The following is an 18319-nucleotide window of genomic DNA, read 5'->3' as shown; positions in this document are numbered from 1 at the left end:
CATTTTCACAGGTGTAAAAAAACAGTCTGAGAGTAGCTAAAGAATACATTCCCAGTTTCACGGCTAGAAAGAAAACACGGGATTTATTTTCTTGTTTTGTATTGTCTACATTTATTTCACTTTATTGCGGTTTAGCCTCAGCGGAGCACGTAAGTTTTGGGCTCCACACTAAAATCAGGGCTGGGACTTTGGCCCCGCCTCTTGCACAGCTTGCTTGTTCATCAGAGGCTCTGGCTCCGCCCCCAGACTACATTTCCCAGCAGGCCACGCGCCGGCGCCGACGCAATTCCTCCCGGAGTGCCCCGCGGCGGGAAGAAGCCGAGCGGGTTCGAGGCCGACGCGACCCTTCTTCGTTGCCGCCGCGACCCTTCTTCGTTGCCGCCGCGCTGCCGCCGCCGCCCCCGCCGCCGCCGCTGCCGCTGTCTGAGAGAAGCCGTCGCGGCCGCTCCTGCCGCTCCCTCCGGCCACCATGTCCGCCCAGGCGCAGATGCGGGCCCTGCTGGACCAGCTCATGGGCACGGCCCGGGACGGTGAGTAGGGGCGGCCGGCCAGGCGGGGGCTGGGGCGGGAGCGAGGCGAGGCCGCCGGGCGGCCTGAGGCGGGGGCCGCGACCGTCTGCGTCTGCGCGGGCGTCCTCCCCTCCCCCGCGCGCCGACCGGGGGCGCCGGGCCTTTGTTTGAGCTCTTCACGCAGGCTGGGTCCCCGGCGGGCTCCTCCCTCGGAGCCCGCGTCGTCGGTGGGGCGCCAGCCCCCTCCCCGTTGACCTTCCTGCGATTTCTCCGCCCCCACTCCACCCCCGCGGCCCCCGCCGCCCCTCGAACCGGGAGTAGGCGAAGGGCTGCAGCCAGCGTGGGCTCAGGGCGCTGGCAGCGGGCTGGCGGAGCTCCTCCGCGCAAGGGAGCCGGATGGCCTGGAAACCCCGGCCGTTCTTGTTCTGTACCGTTGCAAGGGGAGCCGTAAATTGAGCTTTTCTAACGTGGGTTCCTGCCGCGTGTTTTTCCAGCCCCCTTTTCCTCTAGCCACACAGGAGAGCCTCTGTTTAGCCAGCGCTTGGCAGTCGTTAGGTAGGTTGTACTGTAGGGAGGAGCGCAAGATCTTGATGGTTGTCTCAGGAGAAAGCGGTTGCATCTTTGCAAAACTATATACCTGCTGTGGTTTGTGTTTTCTTTTCTACCGAAGTAATGAAGTTGTAAGTTCACACTGGCACATTCGCAGGGCTGTGCAGATTGTTTGCACTTTATTTCATAGGCGAATAAGTGCTTTTTAGCTTTCTTTGTATATTGAGTTGCTTTTGAATTGCTTCCCATATTTTTATTTCATACAAACTGAACAATTGTGGCCCCTCTATTTTATTTATAAAGGTTCAGTGTATCTTTGCCTGCCTACATCAATCTGCAAGGGAGTTGCAGAAAAGCCTCATGTTCATCGAGCCGTGAGTCACAACCAATTTCTAAGCTGTTATAACAAAAAAGTGTTTGCTTTTTTTCACAAGTAACTTTAAAAGTGTAGTTTAGAAAGAAAACATTTTCAATAAAAAGACACTACATTAATCCTGGATGCTTGCAAATCCTAAAATATATTCCTCCTTTAGTATTACACAGCTCTGTGTCATATACACAGATTAGCTTTAAAATTTGTCACATTCCACTTTGCCTTTACTTTTATGTATCATTCCCCTGACTTCCTTACTGCAGGTTGGGCAAGAAAACTTTTCCTTTAAAACTTTTCAACAGCGGGCATAAAATTCTGCAGCTGAGGTCTTGAAGAATGCAGATGGGTACAGTATGTGTTGGAACTCACAGTGTGTATTGACTAACCTAGTTCCTTTTTTGCCTTTTTTTTTTTTTCTTCTTGGTATTGTTAAAAGTGACTCTCAGGTGCCAACTGTCTTTTTTAAGGGTGGGGGTTAAAGGGGGATAGGTAGACTAGGTTCAGATTATTTATCAGTCAGTAGTAGAGAGAGAAAGCTTTCTTCATATAATTTTGGGCAAAATACTGCTTATACGTTGGTCTATAGCAAAATGATTAGACTAATAAGTAGCTTTTGTTGGAAACTACCAGCTTTAAGTCATATATGGTGATTCATCGCCTTCTGATTAGCATGGGTTTTGGTATCTCATTGCCCACATGTATGTGTGGGGCTAATGGCCGTTTGTTGCTCAGGATTTTACTTCTGACTCCTTGACTTCTTTGGCACAATGACGGAGTCACATCTCTTTAAGTGTGATTCTTCATGATATATTTAGCATCAAAAATCATCTGTATTTCGTTCCAGTTGTAAATGCCTCTAGATCAGCTTTTCAGTGTATTTGGTAGTCTGCAAATCATCCAGGTGAATTGTACCAGGTATGCTTTTGTGCTTAATGTGATAATATTGTCTTATTTAAAACCACACATGAATTTCAGGAGACGAAACCAGACAGAGGGTCAAGTTTACAGATGACCGTGTCTGCAAGAGTCATCTTCTGGACTGCTGCCCCCACGACATTCTGGCTGGGACGGTAGGTACATTTGGGGGGGATGTCATAGGACATTCAGACATGGATGCTGTGTAGGCACTGAAGGTTTTTCAGGTTGAATTCTGTTTTCCTTTACCAGGCAGAAATTACCTACTGCCCTTCAAGTGATAGGTTCTGTTAGTGTGGTGGAATTTTATATAATGACATATTTCACTTCTATGAAGTTCTCTTTGCAAAGTTATTAGGTTTTTGTTGAGTCATTTATACTGAGGTATTCACAGTTAAGTAGTGCAAAAACTAGTCTCCTTTGGCTTTAGCAAAAAGAGTATCTCAGGTCAGCCTGTAACTCTAAGATTCTAGGTTGGTTTGTTTTCAGGTTAAACACATGTTAGACTTTTGATCTACCGAGGTATGTTTCTTCCCGAGATTTTTAGGTTTTTGAAAAATCAGGACTAACATCGATTTGCAATTTCGTGTTATGCCACCCTTTCAAGAAATCAGTACATGATCCAATAAGTATAGACCTCTCTACTTCTAAGTGAAGTGTAAAATTCTAAGTGAAATTTTAAGTTCACTTCAGATGAACCAAACAGATAAATGCTAGTTTTGCAGAATGTGCATTTATTCAAAATTAGGTAGGATTTAAGAAGACTAAAGAGTGTTGGATTATCTACCGTGATTCAGCCACTTACAGAAAACGAGTCCTGTAAACACCATCACCATTTTAAGATTTCACAGCTCCCTCCTGGGATGTCTACTCATTTTAAGGGTCAAATGTGCATGTGCTGGGGAACGTTTTCTTCATAATTAATTGTTGCTTTTATTATTACCATTTTGGGGGAGAAGCATCTGGAAAACTGCTCAGTTGTATTGAATCTTCTCAAGCTGGCTCTTCTGACAGCAAATAGGAAATGAAAGCCAAGCCTTGTGCCTTTGTTAGCTGAGGTTTTGCCTGCGGTTGACCTGGTATAGGAAAACATTATAACTACTGTGTGCTCCAGATTGTTGTGGGTGCCATCACTGTAGACTCCTGGCTTCCACTGGTCATAAGCAGTCAGCGGTAGGATACTCCTGTAGGAGGCATCATAACCTGGAATTGCTGGTAGGTCTTAGTGGAAGAAGTCAAAGGGAGTAGAGGGACATGCACCAGAGTGAAGCAGTTCAACCGTATTTTTCTTGATTGGATCCCTATGTAGCATTGTTCCAGAATGCTGGTGAATGAGGGCGTTTCCTACAAATGTTTATTGTGTTAGGTATAGGTTCATTTGCCAGATATTTGTTGGACACATACTCTGTGCCAGGCACTGGGGGTGTGGTACCAATAAGACAAAATCTTTACTCTCATCTAATGGAGGAACAGGACAGACAGTAAGTAATGAATGAGTAGGTTCTGGACTGTTGGATAGGGTGATACGGAAAGGCCTCTCAGGAACATGGGAGCAGAGACCTGAGTGGTGAGAAAAAACACACGTGTGCGTTTGGGGGATTAACGCTCCAGGTGGATGCTGGAGCAGAGGGAAGCAGGGGTGCCTCGGGTGCCTCTGGGCTGGTGTGCTTCAGGGGGAGGGAGAACAGAGGCTGTGGAACCAGAGCAGTGATGAGAGGCCAAGGACTGCTCAGCATCACTCCGTCCCGCGTGGGTTACAGGGCAGCTCAGACTGAGGAGGAGGGAGCCCAGGAGACCCATGTTCATATGAGGGTGCCGTGAACAAGTGTGCGGGGTCGTGAGGTCAATTGAGATGAGGGTTGGGAACTTGGATGGAGGGTGTTGTAAAGGTTGAGCCTTACTGGTGTGGGCTTCGTGGAGGTGGCAAGCGAGAGGTAGAGTTTGTGTTGTGTTAAATTGGAATTAATATAATTCTTTAGAACACAGCTGCAAGGTGAAAATGGTTATAACCCTCAGCTTGCCAAGGGGTGCTCCACACCCAAATTTTTGCTCAAAACCGTCTCCTGTCAGTAGGGGTGAGACAACGGAGGAATGGAAGCAATCTTTTTATTGAGGCTTGATGGGAAAATGTATTGATTAGTAAGAGCGGAGGGATAGCTGGAGGGAAGGTAGTGTAACTTGTCTCGGTGGAAGAACTTTGGTTTTCTGAAGGTTCTAGAAGGAGCCTTTATTTGCCCTTCCCTGTCTGCAGTGTGAGACCACTGGAGGGTAGAGAACACAGATGTTTGTTCAGTAAAAAAAAAAAAAAAAGGGGGGGGGTCTGACATGCTGGATTTGACAGCCATTTGGAATATTTTGGAAGAAGTTTATGAGTGTGGTATTTCAGCTCTGCTTGGTGTTTGGCTGCCAGGGGAATTGGCCAGTACTTCCTTGCCTCCTTGGCAAAGCTGAAAAGCTACCTCCAGAGTAACCATGGAACCCCAGTCCTGTCTTCACTTGCTTTAGCAGTGGCTGCTTGAGAGCTCCCACCTGAAGGAAGATAGTGGTGAATTTTGCTTTATGTGTGGTTCCCTAATGTTGAAATTTTCTTGACAGTTGAAGTTTTTAGAATGGAAATTGATTTGGAGTTAAAATTATAGTACTCAGCGGTTTCGGTGCTTGCTTCATCTGGAGGTGGTTTTTCTTTGAGTAACAATTCGTTAGCTTTTAAAGAATTTCTGATAGCTATCTTTCATTTTTCAGTTGTTGCACTTAGTTTTGTTTGTGGAAGCTATATATTTTTAAAGAATTATATTTGCTATTTAAAAGAGTGAAGGAAGCAAAAGTAGTCAGCTTTACAGCGATAGCAATTTTAGCTGCAACTTTGGCTTTTGGAACTTCTGTTTCCCTACCTCTGGATTCCCCACGTAACCAACATGCATAAACTACACATGACTTCGGAGTAAGCATAATGAAGGAGAAAAGAGCTTTTGGCATGTAGCCTTCAGTCAAAATGAAGATAAACTCCACCCTAGGCAGTCCCCTCATGGCTCTGTTACTGGGATACTGAAGGAAATTTTGTTAAGAGCATGGCCACACTTTCTGAGATTCGGACCCAGGAGTCAGGCACTGCGAGCCTCTCTCATGTGCCTAAAAACTAAAATGTTGAGGGTTTTGTAACCCATGAAGATTTTTTTAATCTCGTTTTGAACACACTTGTAGTTTGAGCTTAAAGGAGTTCCTGAACTCCATCATTCTTTGTTTGCTAGTCGTACTTGCGACCAACAGCTTGGGTTCCCGAGGTGTCTCCTTACTGGGCTGTTGGGTTTTGTTAACTTGCATTCTCTGACTTATTATTCTGACCCTCAGCATCCAAACGTCCCTGTTGCTGTTTAGATGATCAGAGGCAGGGGTGGGGTGGGGTGTCCCTGTACAGGGTCCTCTACTTAGGATTTAGATAAGAAATACGCACTGCTAATTGTTCTGTACGTGCTCACAACATCTAATAGCACATCAGGCGAATCTTACTGGTAACACAAATAATTTGTTTTGTTAAAAGAGCCTTTTGTTTTTCAAATGGGGCAAGTGAGTGGTCCAGTCTGTGTTCCCAGTTATGTGTCCAGAGCCATTTAGCAGGTTAGGAGAATGTTTGGAGAATTGCTTTGGCTCTGAATCAGCTGTTCTGCTTTATTTCCTTTGGTATACAGAGAGCTACACAAAGCCTGGTGTTAGGTTATGTTGTAATTTCCAAAACCTGGTTTCTCTCTGTTCTTTCTTTTTCCTCTTTTTGTCTCTGTAGCATCTTGAGTAGTCAAGACTGCAAGAAGGAATGCATGGAAACTTGCTGCTATCAGTGATACTTTCGTTTCCTGGCCTCTTCTTTGCCACCCTCTCACCCCTCATGCTGCTATTCACTGAATAAACATTTCTTATGTGACTAATGCAGTAGTAAAACTGGCAAAAGCTAAATAATGAAAACATTACTAGTCTGTTTCTGGTTCTATAAGAGATATAAATCATTACACTTAAATGCATCTGTTCTGAGTGTCATATAGTCATGATGGTATCAATAAAAGGAAAATAAGGCTTTTTAGCCATATTGTTTTTTAATTTTCTTATCATAGTTAATATCCAAAATATTGTTTATTTTGATGACAGCTAAAACACCAGGTCACGTGCTTCCTACAAATGGGTGGATGTTCATGTGTAAATTTTTGTTTCTTTCTCACAGCGCATGGATTTAGGAGAATGTACCAAAATCCACGATTTGGCCCTCCGAGCGGATTATGAGATTGCAAGTAAAGAAAGGGACCTCTTTTTTGAATTGGATGTAAGTTTTATTTTGTGTTAATTATTCCCTACTGTGAAGAGCCAAATACTGCACTAACAAGAATAATGTAACCTACGTAAGTTATGAAGCAGAATAATGAAATAGATGTCATTCCACCGCTCTCTGGCTGGGAGCTAGAACGTGGCCAGTACCGATTTGTGTCTGTGTGTCTACCATCCCTATTCCGTTCTATGTTTTGTACGTATCATTTTCTTTAAAAATGTTTCTTGTTACATATTTTATGATTCCTTGGACATTGTGTTTATTCTTCTTTTTGAGTCTTATAAAAATGGTTTCATAGCATAGGTAGTCTTTAATAACTTTTTTCCTTCAGTGTTATGTTCCAGTTTACATATTTTGTTGAGTCTGGTTTGTTTGTTTTCATTGCTGCTTGAGTATTCCCCAGACTATCCATTTTGTATTCATAGACAATTGGGTTGATACTAGTTTCCTTCTTTTTTTTTTTTTTTAATTCTTAAACTATTATGAACAGTGTTATAAATGTTCTTGAATATCTTCTTTGTGCACATGTACAAGGGTTTATCTAGGGTACATTCCTAGGAGAGGAATTGCTGGATTGTAGGAGAGGCACGTTTATTCTTGCAAGATCTGTAATGTTGTCTTTTTCTTTTTTCTCCCTGTTGTTTGAGAAAGTGTATCAGTTTACAGCCCTAATAGCAGTGTACACATCCTCACTAACATTTGGTATTGTCAGACCATTAAATTTTTGCAATTTAGTGGTTATAAAATGGCATTTCATAACTTTATTGTCATTTTTGCCTCCCAAAGGAACCTTTTTTAGACCTTTTCCCCTAATTTGTCTACTTCCCTGCCATGAAATTTTGATACCACAGATACCCAGCATATCAGTTTATGTGATCCTTTCCAGGTCACAAACCATTGTAATATCTAAGATTTTTTTCACTCTTCATGACAAGTTTTCATCCCTGTCCCCATTGAGAATGCATGATTGTCACACCATTCTATTTATTTATTTATTTAGATTTTTTTTTTGGCCGCGCTGTGTTGCTTGTGGGATCTTAGTTCCCTGACCAGGGATTGAACCCAGGTCCCCTGCAGTGGAAGCGCCGAGTCCCAACCACTGGACTGCCAGGGAATTCCCATGGAGTCACTCTGTTAGTTTTTTCTTTTTCCAAGTCCTCCATCCCTGGTGTGACCAGAGGTCAGTGAGGGGTTTGATGCCATTCAGGTTCCTCAGTGAAGACTGGGAAGGCACTGAGCTTGGTGGAAGGAAGTCAAGAGAAAAGCAAATCTAAGGAAAGACTTTTTTTTTCTGCCAATGGACATTTTAGAGGATATATTATAGCTAGAGTCAATTCTACTTAAATCAGTAATCTTAAAAAGTGATTAAAATTATCATTTCTTTTTCAAGTACAGTCTTCAACATCAGCGTTGAATCTTTGAATTAACTAAAAATGCCTTTAGCAACAAACAGCTCAACTAATAGATGGGGCTTGGAGATGGAAGTTTTCTTTATTGTGAGTTTTAATTCTTTAGTACCTGAAAAATGCTTATGTAAAGAGGCCATTACCTTGGGATATCAGAAACAGATACACAAATGTATAGGTTAAATTTTCAATTTTAGTAACGTAATTTTTTTGGATCACAAATCTAAGCATTTCTGCTACATGAGAATGTCAGTGTACTTTTTAAATGCCCTGATGAATTTATGCTGAAGAATAGATTAATAGAAGAAATTTAGACTACAGAAAGACTGAAACATATGGTAATTTAGTATTTTATGAAAGGCATGTGTTCAGCCGCTGTGGAGATGAGTTTTTCAATGAACACTATTAGGAAGTATGGATTAGCTAGTTGGGGGAAAAACCAGGTTGGATCCCCCAAAAGAGAATTTTGTTCTGTTATCTTGACATGTTATAAAGCCTAGAAGCTATAAGGGAAAGATGGATACATTTTTCTGAGTAGGGACTTAAAATATTAGCATATCAAAAATTCCTATACATAAAATAAGACAATTCAACTGGGACAAAATATTTGCAGCATATATGACGAAGGGCAAGTATCCTTTGTATATAGAATTCATCATGATTGAGAAGAACCATAACAATAGCTGAATAGAAAATGGGCAAAGGATAGAGAAGGACACTTTCTGGTAGGCATCTAATCCTATGGCAGATACTCACCCTCACTCAGAGCTATGGAGATGGAGAGTTAAGTAATCCTGATACACCTCCTGGGTAATTGAGCATCTGAAGATGTGAAAGCATATCCCGGCAGTGCTAGTTCTGAGAGTATATCTGACCGATACTTGTGCATATGTACAAAGATAAATTTGCTCCAGAATATTCCTACAGCATTAGAGCTGCAGAAAGCCAGGACCCTGTAGGCTTCTTCAGTGAGAGCTTGGCTAAGTCATTGCTCTTCTTTACAATGGAATGATGTATAGCTATGGAAAGAGGATTGAGTTCAGTGTAGTTCAGTGTATGTTGTTGTGAAATTAATCTTCGAGATAAAGAGGAAAAGCAAGTGTGATATGATGGCTTCCATAGTGTGATTTTTAAAAAGGAAGGACATTTATACTCATTGACGTGCCTAGATGTACAAAGTAGTTTTAGAAGAAACCAAGAGATTATGAACATTCTTGTCTTAGTTGGAGGGCTCGAGTGGGTCACGAGACCTTTTTGTATTGTGAAAATTTATCATTTGCAGGAATACCTTTTCCTGTTAAAGAGGTAACCACCTGTCCTTTCAACTCCTTAAAAATCATATTTGACCTTACAGATGGCTCATGTTGAAATGTTTGATAGCTAGTGCTGTAAACCTACGGAGGAGGGCCTCCTGTCCTGAAGAACGAAGGGTGACTTGGAGCAGCTGTGTTTGTGGGAGGGCAGTCTTGTCAGGAGGTTCTCAGCATGTCAAATGCTTGTATACACTTGTTCTAGAACTCTGCTGGGACTGTATCTTAGTGATACGTGTTAATGGGTACACAGAAAGGGTGCCCATTGCAGCTTTTTTTGTGAAAGTAAAAGACTGAAGTGAAAAGAGGAGGATGTACTGGAACTGTTTATTAGTGGGGGCTACTTGCGTAAGGTGTGGTCCTGCCACACACTGAGTGATGCTTTGTGGAGCTCTAAGCAGGTACCTCTGGGTGTTAGGGAGAGTTTACCATAAAAAGGTTTTTTAAATAATGGCTTTAAGATATAATTCACAAGCCATAAAATTTACCCTGCCTTAAAATTTTTAATATATATATATATATCAGTAGTGTTTAGATGTGCATGGGTTTATTTATTTATTTATATACTTAATTTTTTTTTGGCTGCGTTGGGTCTTCGTTGCTGCATGAGGGCTTTCTTTAGTTGTGGCGAGTGGGGGCTACTCTTCGTTGTGGTGCACGGGATGGGTTACTTTAATAGAGGTAAATGTGGCCTGACTTTAAAATACCAAACTAAAATAACTTTTTTTTCCCCTTAGTTATGCAGAATAAACTTAGAAGGAAAAAATAAAGTGCTTTTCCAGAATATAGATTTGTTAAAAGAATTTGATAAAAATCAATTTTTAAATTTCTTCGGTAGGTAACATAACTGTTACAGATTCCAGGTGAAAAGTCTCCCCTTTCCATGTGACTAGCCATCCAGTACCTGTCTTCAGAGGTCACCTGTATCTTTCAAAGATAGGCCATTCAGGATGAACAGATATATATACACACATATATATATATATATGTATGTGTGTATGTATATACGTATATATATGTATGTATATAGGTGTATATATGTATGTGTCAGAAAGGCTAGTTGTGATTTTTCTTGTCAAAATTGCAATTTTGATAAATCAGAACACCTCAGTAGCTTTTTGGCCAGATGTGGCCAGTGAGCTGACTCTTGCTATCACTGACCTGTTGCTGCCTCCTGATGACCTGCTGTTGGTGCTAGGCTCCTAGCCTGCCACGTACGTAGCCCATGGGCTGTTCAGTTCCCAGGCGTGGGACCAGCAGCTCCCATGTTGAGGTTGGTTTCTGGAGGGACTACAGTGTAGTCATCACTATTGGAAGATGGACACAGGTTTTGTTTTCACAAGTTGTGAACCATCGCTAAATCATGACTTGTTCTGATTTTTCTTAATAACTTATATTTGTGTATCTCACCAAGTGTTTTGGTAGAATGCCTTCACTGTTGACAGTGAATCTGTGAGGTGGGCCAAACATTTATCTCCAAAGTCTCTGAAAGTATAATAAGATTGATGCCAGAATTAATGCAAGCAGCATCAAATGACGCTGGGAGAGGAATCATTCCGTTTAGCATATCAGTCAGGGATATTTAGGAGCTATTTTTATCTAGGTTGTATTAGAGAGACAAAAAAAGTACAGCATTTATTTTGTCTTAATAATGAAAAAATTAAATATTAATGTAACAGGCATTTGAATTATATTTTAAGCCATGTTTATCATACAAGGTTTTTTTTAAAATTTATTTATTTTTGACTGCGTTGGGTCTTCGTTGCTGCGTGTGGACTTTCTCTAGTTGCAGTGAGCGGGGGCTACTCTTCGTTGTGGTGTGCGGACTTCTCATTGCGGTGGCTTCTCTTGTTGCGGAGCACGGGCTCTAGGTGCATGGGCTTCAGTAGTTGTGGCTCGCGGGCTCAGTAGTTGTAGCGCACGGGCTTAGTTTCTCCGCGGCATGTGGGATCTTTCCAGGCCAGGGCTTGAACCTGTGTCCCCTGCATTGGCAGGTGGATTCTTAACCATTGCGTCACCAGGGAAGTCCCTTGGTAAATCTTTTATAAGAGCTCATCAGCCCTTTATACAACTTTCAAATATTTATAGACTTTGAGTCCCCTCTAAGCAATTTGTAAGAAATTGTCCTAGAAGAATCTTTGCCTATGTATGAGAAGACTTAAGATGTTTATTGCATCGTTTTGGATTAGTGAAAAGTGAAAAAATGCAAATGTGTATTCATTGTGGAATGGTTATAGTTGTGTTAAAATACAGTGAAACACAGCTATAGATATAGAAGATGCGTGTATTGATGTGAAAAATGAAAAAAGCTTGAAAAATTCCTAAATGGAGTAAAAATTGTTTGCTTGTATATGCGTTTTAATACAATTTTAAAAGGTATATACCAAGCTCTTAAGTGATTATTTCTTAGGGGAGGAGAAAGAATTATGCTTTCTTTTTTTTTTTTTCTTTTTTTGACTCATGGCGTTCAGGATCTTAGTTCCCCACCTAGGGGTCAAACCCACGCACCCTGTAGTGGAACCACGGAGTCCTAACCACTGGACCGCCGGGGAATTCCGAATTATGCTAAGTCGTGAAAAGTTATTAGGTCCAGTCAGGTTGCTAAAATAGTAGGCAGAAATGAAAATTTAAAGGTATTTCTACCTTGTAACTTCCTTAAGATAGAGATTTGTAGAAGTAAGTACAGTGGTCTCTTATTAAACAACACAGGTTTGAACTGTGTGGGTCCACTTACATACGGATTTTTTTCAATAAATACATACTACAGTACTACACGATCCATCGCTAACCCCCTCATTGTTCAAGGGTCAACTGTGATTGAAAACACAGGCAAACACTGGTACACAAAGATGTTTGTGGTAGCTAGCATTGTTTATAAGATTGAAAAGTTGGATGCAACAAAAAAGGCTCAATGATGAATGAGCAAATTATGATGCACTCAAATGGTAGACTGTGCCCTTGAAACTGTTTGTGAGACCTGTTCAATGACTTAAAATTCCTTAGGAAATCATGAGCAAGACAAAGATAAAATTGTGTATACTGGAGATTTCTGTGTGCTCTTGTTGGAAGTGTGTGGCTGAATCAGAATTCATTGACTATCATAGAAAACGCCAAAAGCCCCCTTTCCCTGTGCCCCTCCCGCTCCCTGGAGGCAGTCCCTTACCACAGCTTTAAGGTGCAAGGAAGCAACAGCTTGCTGCTCAAGTGCCACAGGCTGACCTTGGATGGTCAGGGTTTTTTGTTTGTTTGTTTTACCATGGAGAATCTCAAACATCAGAAGGAGATGTAACAGTATAATGAATCTCCATGTACCCATCACTCAGCCTCAGGAATGATCAGCTCAGGGCCAACTGTGTTTCATCTTTGTACCCACTTCTCACAAATCTCAAAACAAACCTCACACATCCTGTCATTTCATCTGTAAATATTTCAGTGTTGCCATTGGCTTTTGAAGTTCTCTTTACTCTACATACAAAGATCTGGTATTATATTTGGTTGTGACAGAATCTCCTTACTAGCATTTTTTTTTTTTTTTTTAACTGAAGTATAGTTGATTTACAATGTTGCATTAGTTTTTGGTGTACAGCAAAGCGATTCAGTTATATATAAGTTCTTTTTCAGATTTTTTTCCATTATAGTTTATTACAAAATACTGAATATAGTTCCCTGTGCTGTACAGTAGGACCTTGTTTGTCTATTTTGTATATAGTAGTTTGTATCTTATTAGTATGTTTCTAAAAATATGTTGAGGAAAAATTTAAACATGCAGAAGTAAACAGAATAATATAATGAGATCTCTGGGTTTCATCTCCCAGTTTTCAATGATTGTTGACGTGAAGACTCTTATTTCATCTTTATTCTTGTCTTTCCACACTGGATTATTTTACAGTAGTTCCTAGACATAGAATTTCATCTGTAAGTACTGCAAATAGTACATCTAGAAGATAATTTTATTTAAAGTATTGGTAATTTAAGAAATAATTTTTTAACATTATCTAAGTCCTCAAATTTCCCAGACTATCTCAAAAAGTATTTTTTTACGATCATTTGTTTGACTCAGAATTCAAAATAAGAGCCACACGTTAAGATGTATTGTAAGTCTTTTAAAATCTGTTTGTTTGAAGAAATTAATTATTAAGTCTCTCATATCCTGGATTTTGCTGATTGCATCCTTATAATGCAGTCTTTTTAACATGTTTTCCTTTATCTTTGAAATTTCCTGTAACCTGGGAGTTAGATCTGGAAGCTTGATGGTCAGAATCAGGTTCTCGTTTGACAGAGTAGTTAGTGCAGGGGCCGGGCCAGGCACTGGCTGGTGCGTCACCTCGGGTGGCAAAACGTCAGTGGAATTGGGTGTCACAGGCAGCCTGACCTGGTTGCACAGGCCCCCATCAGCCTTTGGCCTTGTGCTTTAAGCCGCAGTTGAGGATTATTGCCTAGATCAGTTATGTCACTAGGGTTACTGCTTGTCAGTTGTTTATTTATTTATTTGGTTGCACTGGGTCTTAGTTGCGGCACACGGGATCTTTCTTTGTGGCACGCGGGCTCTTTGTTGTGGCGCATGGGCTCACTAGTTGCAGCACACGGGCTCAATAGTTGCAGAGCACGGGCTCTCTAGTTGTGGCACGCAGGTGTAGTTTCCCCACAGCATATGGGATCTTAGTTCCCTGACCAGGGATTGAACCTGCATCACCTGCATTGGCAGGCAGACTCTTCATCACTGGACCACCAGGGAAGTCCTGTCCGTAACTTAAAAACACGTAAAACACTCACGTGGTTAAGAGTTTGAGATATGAAAGGTATGTTGTGAAGCCTGCCTCCTTCTCTGTTCTTCAGCCCCCTGGTTGGCCCCAGAGGTAACCAGTTGTTCGGTTTCTTCTCTTTCCTTTAGAGATTATGTGGATACCCGAGGGACATGTGTCTCTACTTTTTATTTTATTTTATTTTTATAAATTTTATTTATTTATTTATTTATTTATAGCTGTGTTGGGTCTTTGTTGCTGTGCACGGGCTTTCTCTAGTTGCGGCGAGCGGAGGCTACTCTTCGTTGCGGTCTGTGGGCTTCTCATTGCAGTGGCTTCTCTTGTTGTGGAGCACAGGCTCTAGGCGCGCGGGCTTCAGTAGTTGTGGCTCGCGGGCTCCAGAGCGCAGGCTCAGTAGTTGTGGCGCACGGGCTTAGTTGCTCCGCGGCATGTGGGATCTTCCTGGACCAGGGCTCGAACCCGTGTCCCCCGCATTGGCAGGCGGATTCTTAACCACTGCGCCACCAGGAGTGCCCTCTAGTTTTAAAAAAATTTATTTATTTATTTATTTATTTATTTATTTATTTTTGGCTGTGTTCGGTCTTCGTTTCTGTGTGAGGGCTTTCTCTAGTTGTGGCGAGTGGGGGCCACTCTTCATCGCGGTGCGCGGGCCTCTCACTGTTGCGGCCTCTCTTGTTGCGGAGCACAAGCTTCAGATGCGCAGGCTCAGTAGTTGTGGCTCACGGGCCTAGTTGTTCCACGGCATGTGGGATCTTCCCAGACCAGGACTCAAACCCGTGTCCCCTGCATTGGCAGGCAGACTCGCAACCACTGCGCCACCAGGGAAGCCCCTTCTATTTTTTTTTTAAACACAAATAGTAGTCTGCTGCACACATGCTCTATATCTGTCCCCCCTTCCCTTTTTTTTGGTTTAAGTTTTCAGCATAATTTTGAGATTATTTCCTATCGTATAGTGTACTTCTTCCTTTTGTGTCTACATAGTATTCCACAGGATGTGTGTCTGTTTTATAGGACCATTCCCTGTTGATGGTCATAGTGCTGCATTGCACATTGGCACATTGTGAGTGTATCTAGGAAAGATCCCTAGAAGCGGGACTGTTGGCCCAGAAAGGATGTGCGTTTGTCGTTTTGGTAGTTAGTGTCATGGAATTCTCCAGAGGGGTGAATGATCCCACCAGTGATGTGTGAGAGTTCCCATTTTCACATCTTCACTAACAGAGCAGCGAGTTACCAAACTTTCAGTTTTTGCCAATCAGAAAGGTGTAAAAAGATATTTCTTTGTGGGCCTGACAGGGTTGTCATAAAGGTGTTTCTTTGTGTAGGTGTTCGCTGCCTAGATCCTCAGCTTGGGCTGATGGCTGGGACCTCTGGCACTTTTCCACCCCAAATTCAGGTTATCTGGGAGAAAGTGCCTCACCATTGGCTCCTTCTAGCCCAGTACAGCCTCATTCTGACTGCACCAGGGCCAGGCCTTGATTTCTTGAGAGTGTTATATCCAGGAATTCCCTAAGAGAGGGAATTGGTCATTTCTATAAATACATCTCAAGTTTTTCAACTTGGACACAGACATACAGAACATTAAGGTTACAGGGCAGCCTGTTTCTTCAGTGTTCACATGTGGAAAATGTAAAGATTTGCTTCTCTCTAATTCAGTGAAAATTTTCAGTGAAAATATGGTTCACTTTTCCCCCACATTGTCTTGCTTTGTGATGTTTTATTTGACAGGTTTCCAGAGCAACACACCATATCAACTAATGGAACCAGTTCTGCTTACACCTGGTCTCTGTCTTACACGTGTGCAGTGTGACAGTCACGCTTTCTCAGTCAGGTCCTGGGTGAGAGTCCCTGTGCGACCCTGGGCAAGTTATTTTGCCCTTTTCTATTTTCTATAAACTGGGCTGGTGATAACTGCCTCAGAGCTGTGAGGACTAAGTGTAGGTACTTTGGAGTCAAACCACAAGGGTTTTTACATCCCGATGCCATTGCTCAGGAGTTTGGAGACTGTGCCTCCATTTCTTCATCTGAAAATTGGGTACCTTGAGAGCCCCTGCGTGGCTGTATTGAGGCACACGTTTGCTGTGACTGTTCTGCTGGCAGCATGGGCTCCTCTTAGGCTCACTGATGCTGCTAGGCAGGCAGGGTCAGGGAGAGCACCTCATGGTCCTGTGTGTGGACGGACAGCCTCCAGTGGCAGTGAGACCTGTGTGCCCCCCTGTGCCAGCGGTGTGCTCAGGCCCCCTGAGTAGTTCATGGTTCATCACACCACCCCTGAGTTGCAAAGATGGATGACTTCCTAGTAAGTGGTATCTTGTGATTAAGACTTAATTTTTAGATTTGAGTACCTTTTTTTTTTTTTAATCATTTAAACCTGCTTTTTTTTGTTTTTTGGCTGTGTTGGGTCTTCATTGCTGCGTGCGGGCTTTCTCTAGTTGAGGCGTGAGGGGGCTACTTTTCGTTGTGGTGCACGGGCTTCTCATGCGGTGGCTTCTCTTGTTGCAGAGCACGGGCTCTAGGGGCGCGGGCTTCAGTAGTTGTGGCTCGCAGGCTCTAGAGTGCAGGCTCAGTAGTTGTGCACGGGCTTAGTTGCTCTGCGGCATGTGGGATCTTCCCGGGCCAGGGCTTAAACCTGTGTCCCCTGCATTGGCAGGCGGATTCTTAACCACTGCGCCACCAGGGAAACGCTAAACCTGCTCTTTGATTTAGGAACCAATCTAGAATTGAGAAGCACATTGAAGAGAGTGAGGGGCAGTAGGACAGAGCCATCTTTTAAAGAACATGGCAGTTAAGAGACGTCTCTGCAGTATGTCTTGTCTGTGTTGTGAAGTTTACCATTTAATTTTTAGCTTATCAGATGTCCGAGTCAGTTTATATTTTGCTTAGATGCAGCTGGTTGCTTTGATTGGTAAAGGCACTGGCAGAACTGTCAATGTGTATTCCCCACTCAACCCCTGTTGAGCGGATCCCTGGCTGTGTTAGGTGTGAGATCCCTCTTTTTGGGTAGACAGTAGAGGAACTCTGCATCAAAGTCTCAGCACGTGTGCATGCATGACCCTTGGACCTCTCAGGCTGGTCCGTTAGGAGCTGTTGTTCCAGGTGAGCACAGGTGGTACGTGACCCGAGTCAGCTCACTGGCACTTTGATCCTGGCGAGTCCCCACCTTGTCAGCAGAGCTGGTCAAGTTGACATGCTTCCAGGAAATGCAGTGCATGCATGCAAACAAATGCCAGTCATTGGCTTTCCTGCTCGTTTGATTTGAACATAGTGAAATGTTTATCGAGAATATTTGGGGACCAATGACAGGAAAGAGGTCCTGAGTTCCAAGTGTGTGGAGTGAAATCTGGGAGTTGGCCTTGTGGGCAGTGGGGTTTGGCACCATCACGAGCCTCTTCCATGTCTTGACCTACTCCCTAGTATGCGTTCATTTGAAAGAGGGGACTGTAATCCTCTCCAGTGTCCCTACTGTCCATTCCAGTGTCACACCAATCCTTGTGGAGTGCTCTCTCCTGACCATATTTGGAGGAAGAGACATAGATTATCACTCCTTGGTCCGTTGGCCTAACTTTCATCTGCCTTATTATCATTTCCACCCAGAACTTTCCTTTGTTTTTCAGCGGTGGATCATTCACCCTGTCTAACCCCGTCATCCACTGCTAACCTCACTTGCTGTCTATGTAACATGATGCTGACTTCAGCAACTTGGGAGGTGCTACTTATCACTGGTCCTAGCCTGACAGTTGGGAAAGTGACGCCCTGTTTGTATGTTTATCTGAAGTTATGTTGGGACCTTTGACTAATTACGGCAAATTAAGTGCTTAGCATATGTGACTGCTTATTAATTAGTATTTTATTGATTCCCACCAACTCTTTTCGGAGTGTCTTTTCCTTTACCTTTTTGGGTAAGTAGTAACCAGTTTTCCCGCTACTTTAGACGGTGGGCAATAACTAAACGTGTTCACAGCTCTCAGTAACATTTGTTCTATTGTTTTGTTTTGAGGTGGAAGGGGGAACTCTACCCTCAGAACATGAGGGAATAATATTTACGTGGCTCACAAAGACCAGTGAGTACATCATCTGCATCTCCCACGACTCACCAGGAGAGGGCCTCTGACATTATTAGCTCAGTCCAGCCTTTTCTGACCCTCAGAGACCACTATTAGTTACGGCCAGGTGTTTTAATTTTCC

At 42.7% G+C, this 18319-nt stretch overlaps 1 protein-coding gene across 2 annotated transcripts in view; it reads left to right on the top strand.

The window, feature by feature from the left end:
- Nucleotides 1-290: 290 nt before the first annotated feature.
- LUC7L (LUC7 like) overlaps nt 291-18319 on the top strand; it is a 31085-nt gene continuing 13056 nt past the window's right edge. Inside the window, exons 1-4 of one of the 2 annotated variants that reach the window (XM_061208729.1) lie at nt 291-530; nt 1362-1432; nt 2407-2501; nt 6557-6655. In XM_061208729.1, coding sequence (XP_061064712.1) covers nt 6560-6655 — 96 coding nt within the window. In that variant the 5' untranslated portion in view covers nt 291-530; nt 1362-1432; nt 2407-2501; nt 6557-6559. The remainder of the gene's footprint in view (nt 531-1361; nt 1433-2406; nt 2502-6556; nt 6656-18319) is intronic. The other variant, XM_061208728.1, reaches the window with a different exon arrangement.

Source organism: Eubalaena glacialis, chromosome 13 (assembly GCF_028564815.1).
Source record: "Eubalaena glacialis isolate mEubGla1 chromosome 13, mEubGla1.1.hap2.+ XY, whole genome shotgun sequence".
In the NCBI taxonomy this organism is placed as follows: Eukaryota; Metazoa; Chordata; class Mammalia; order Artiodactyla; family Balaenidae; genus Eubalaena; species Eubalaena glacialis.
This window is presented reverse-complemented; position numbering and strand designations above follow the sequence as displayed.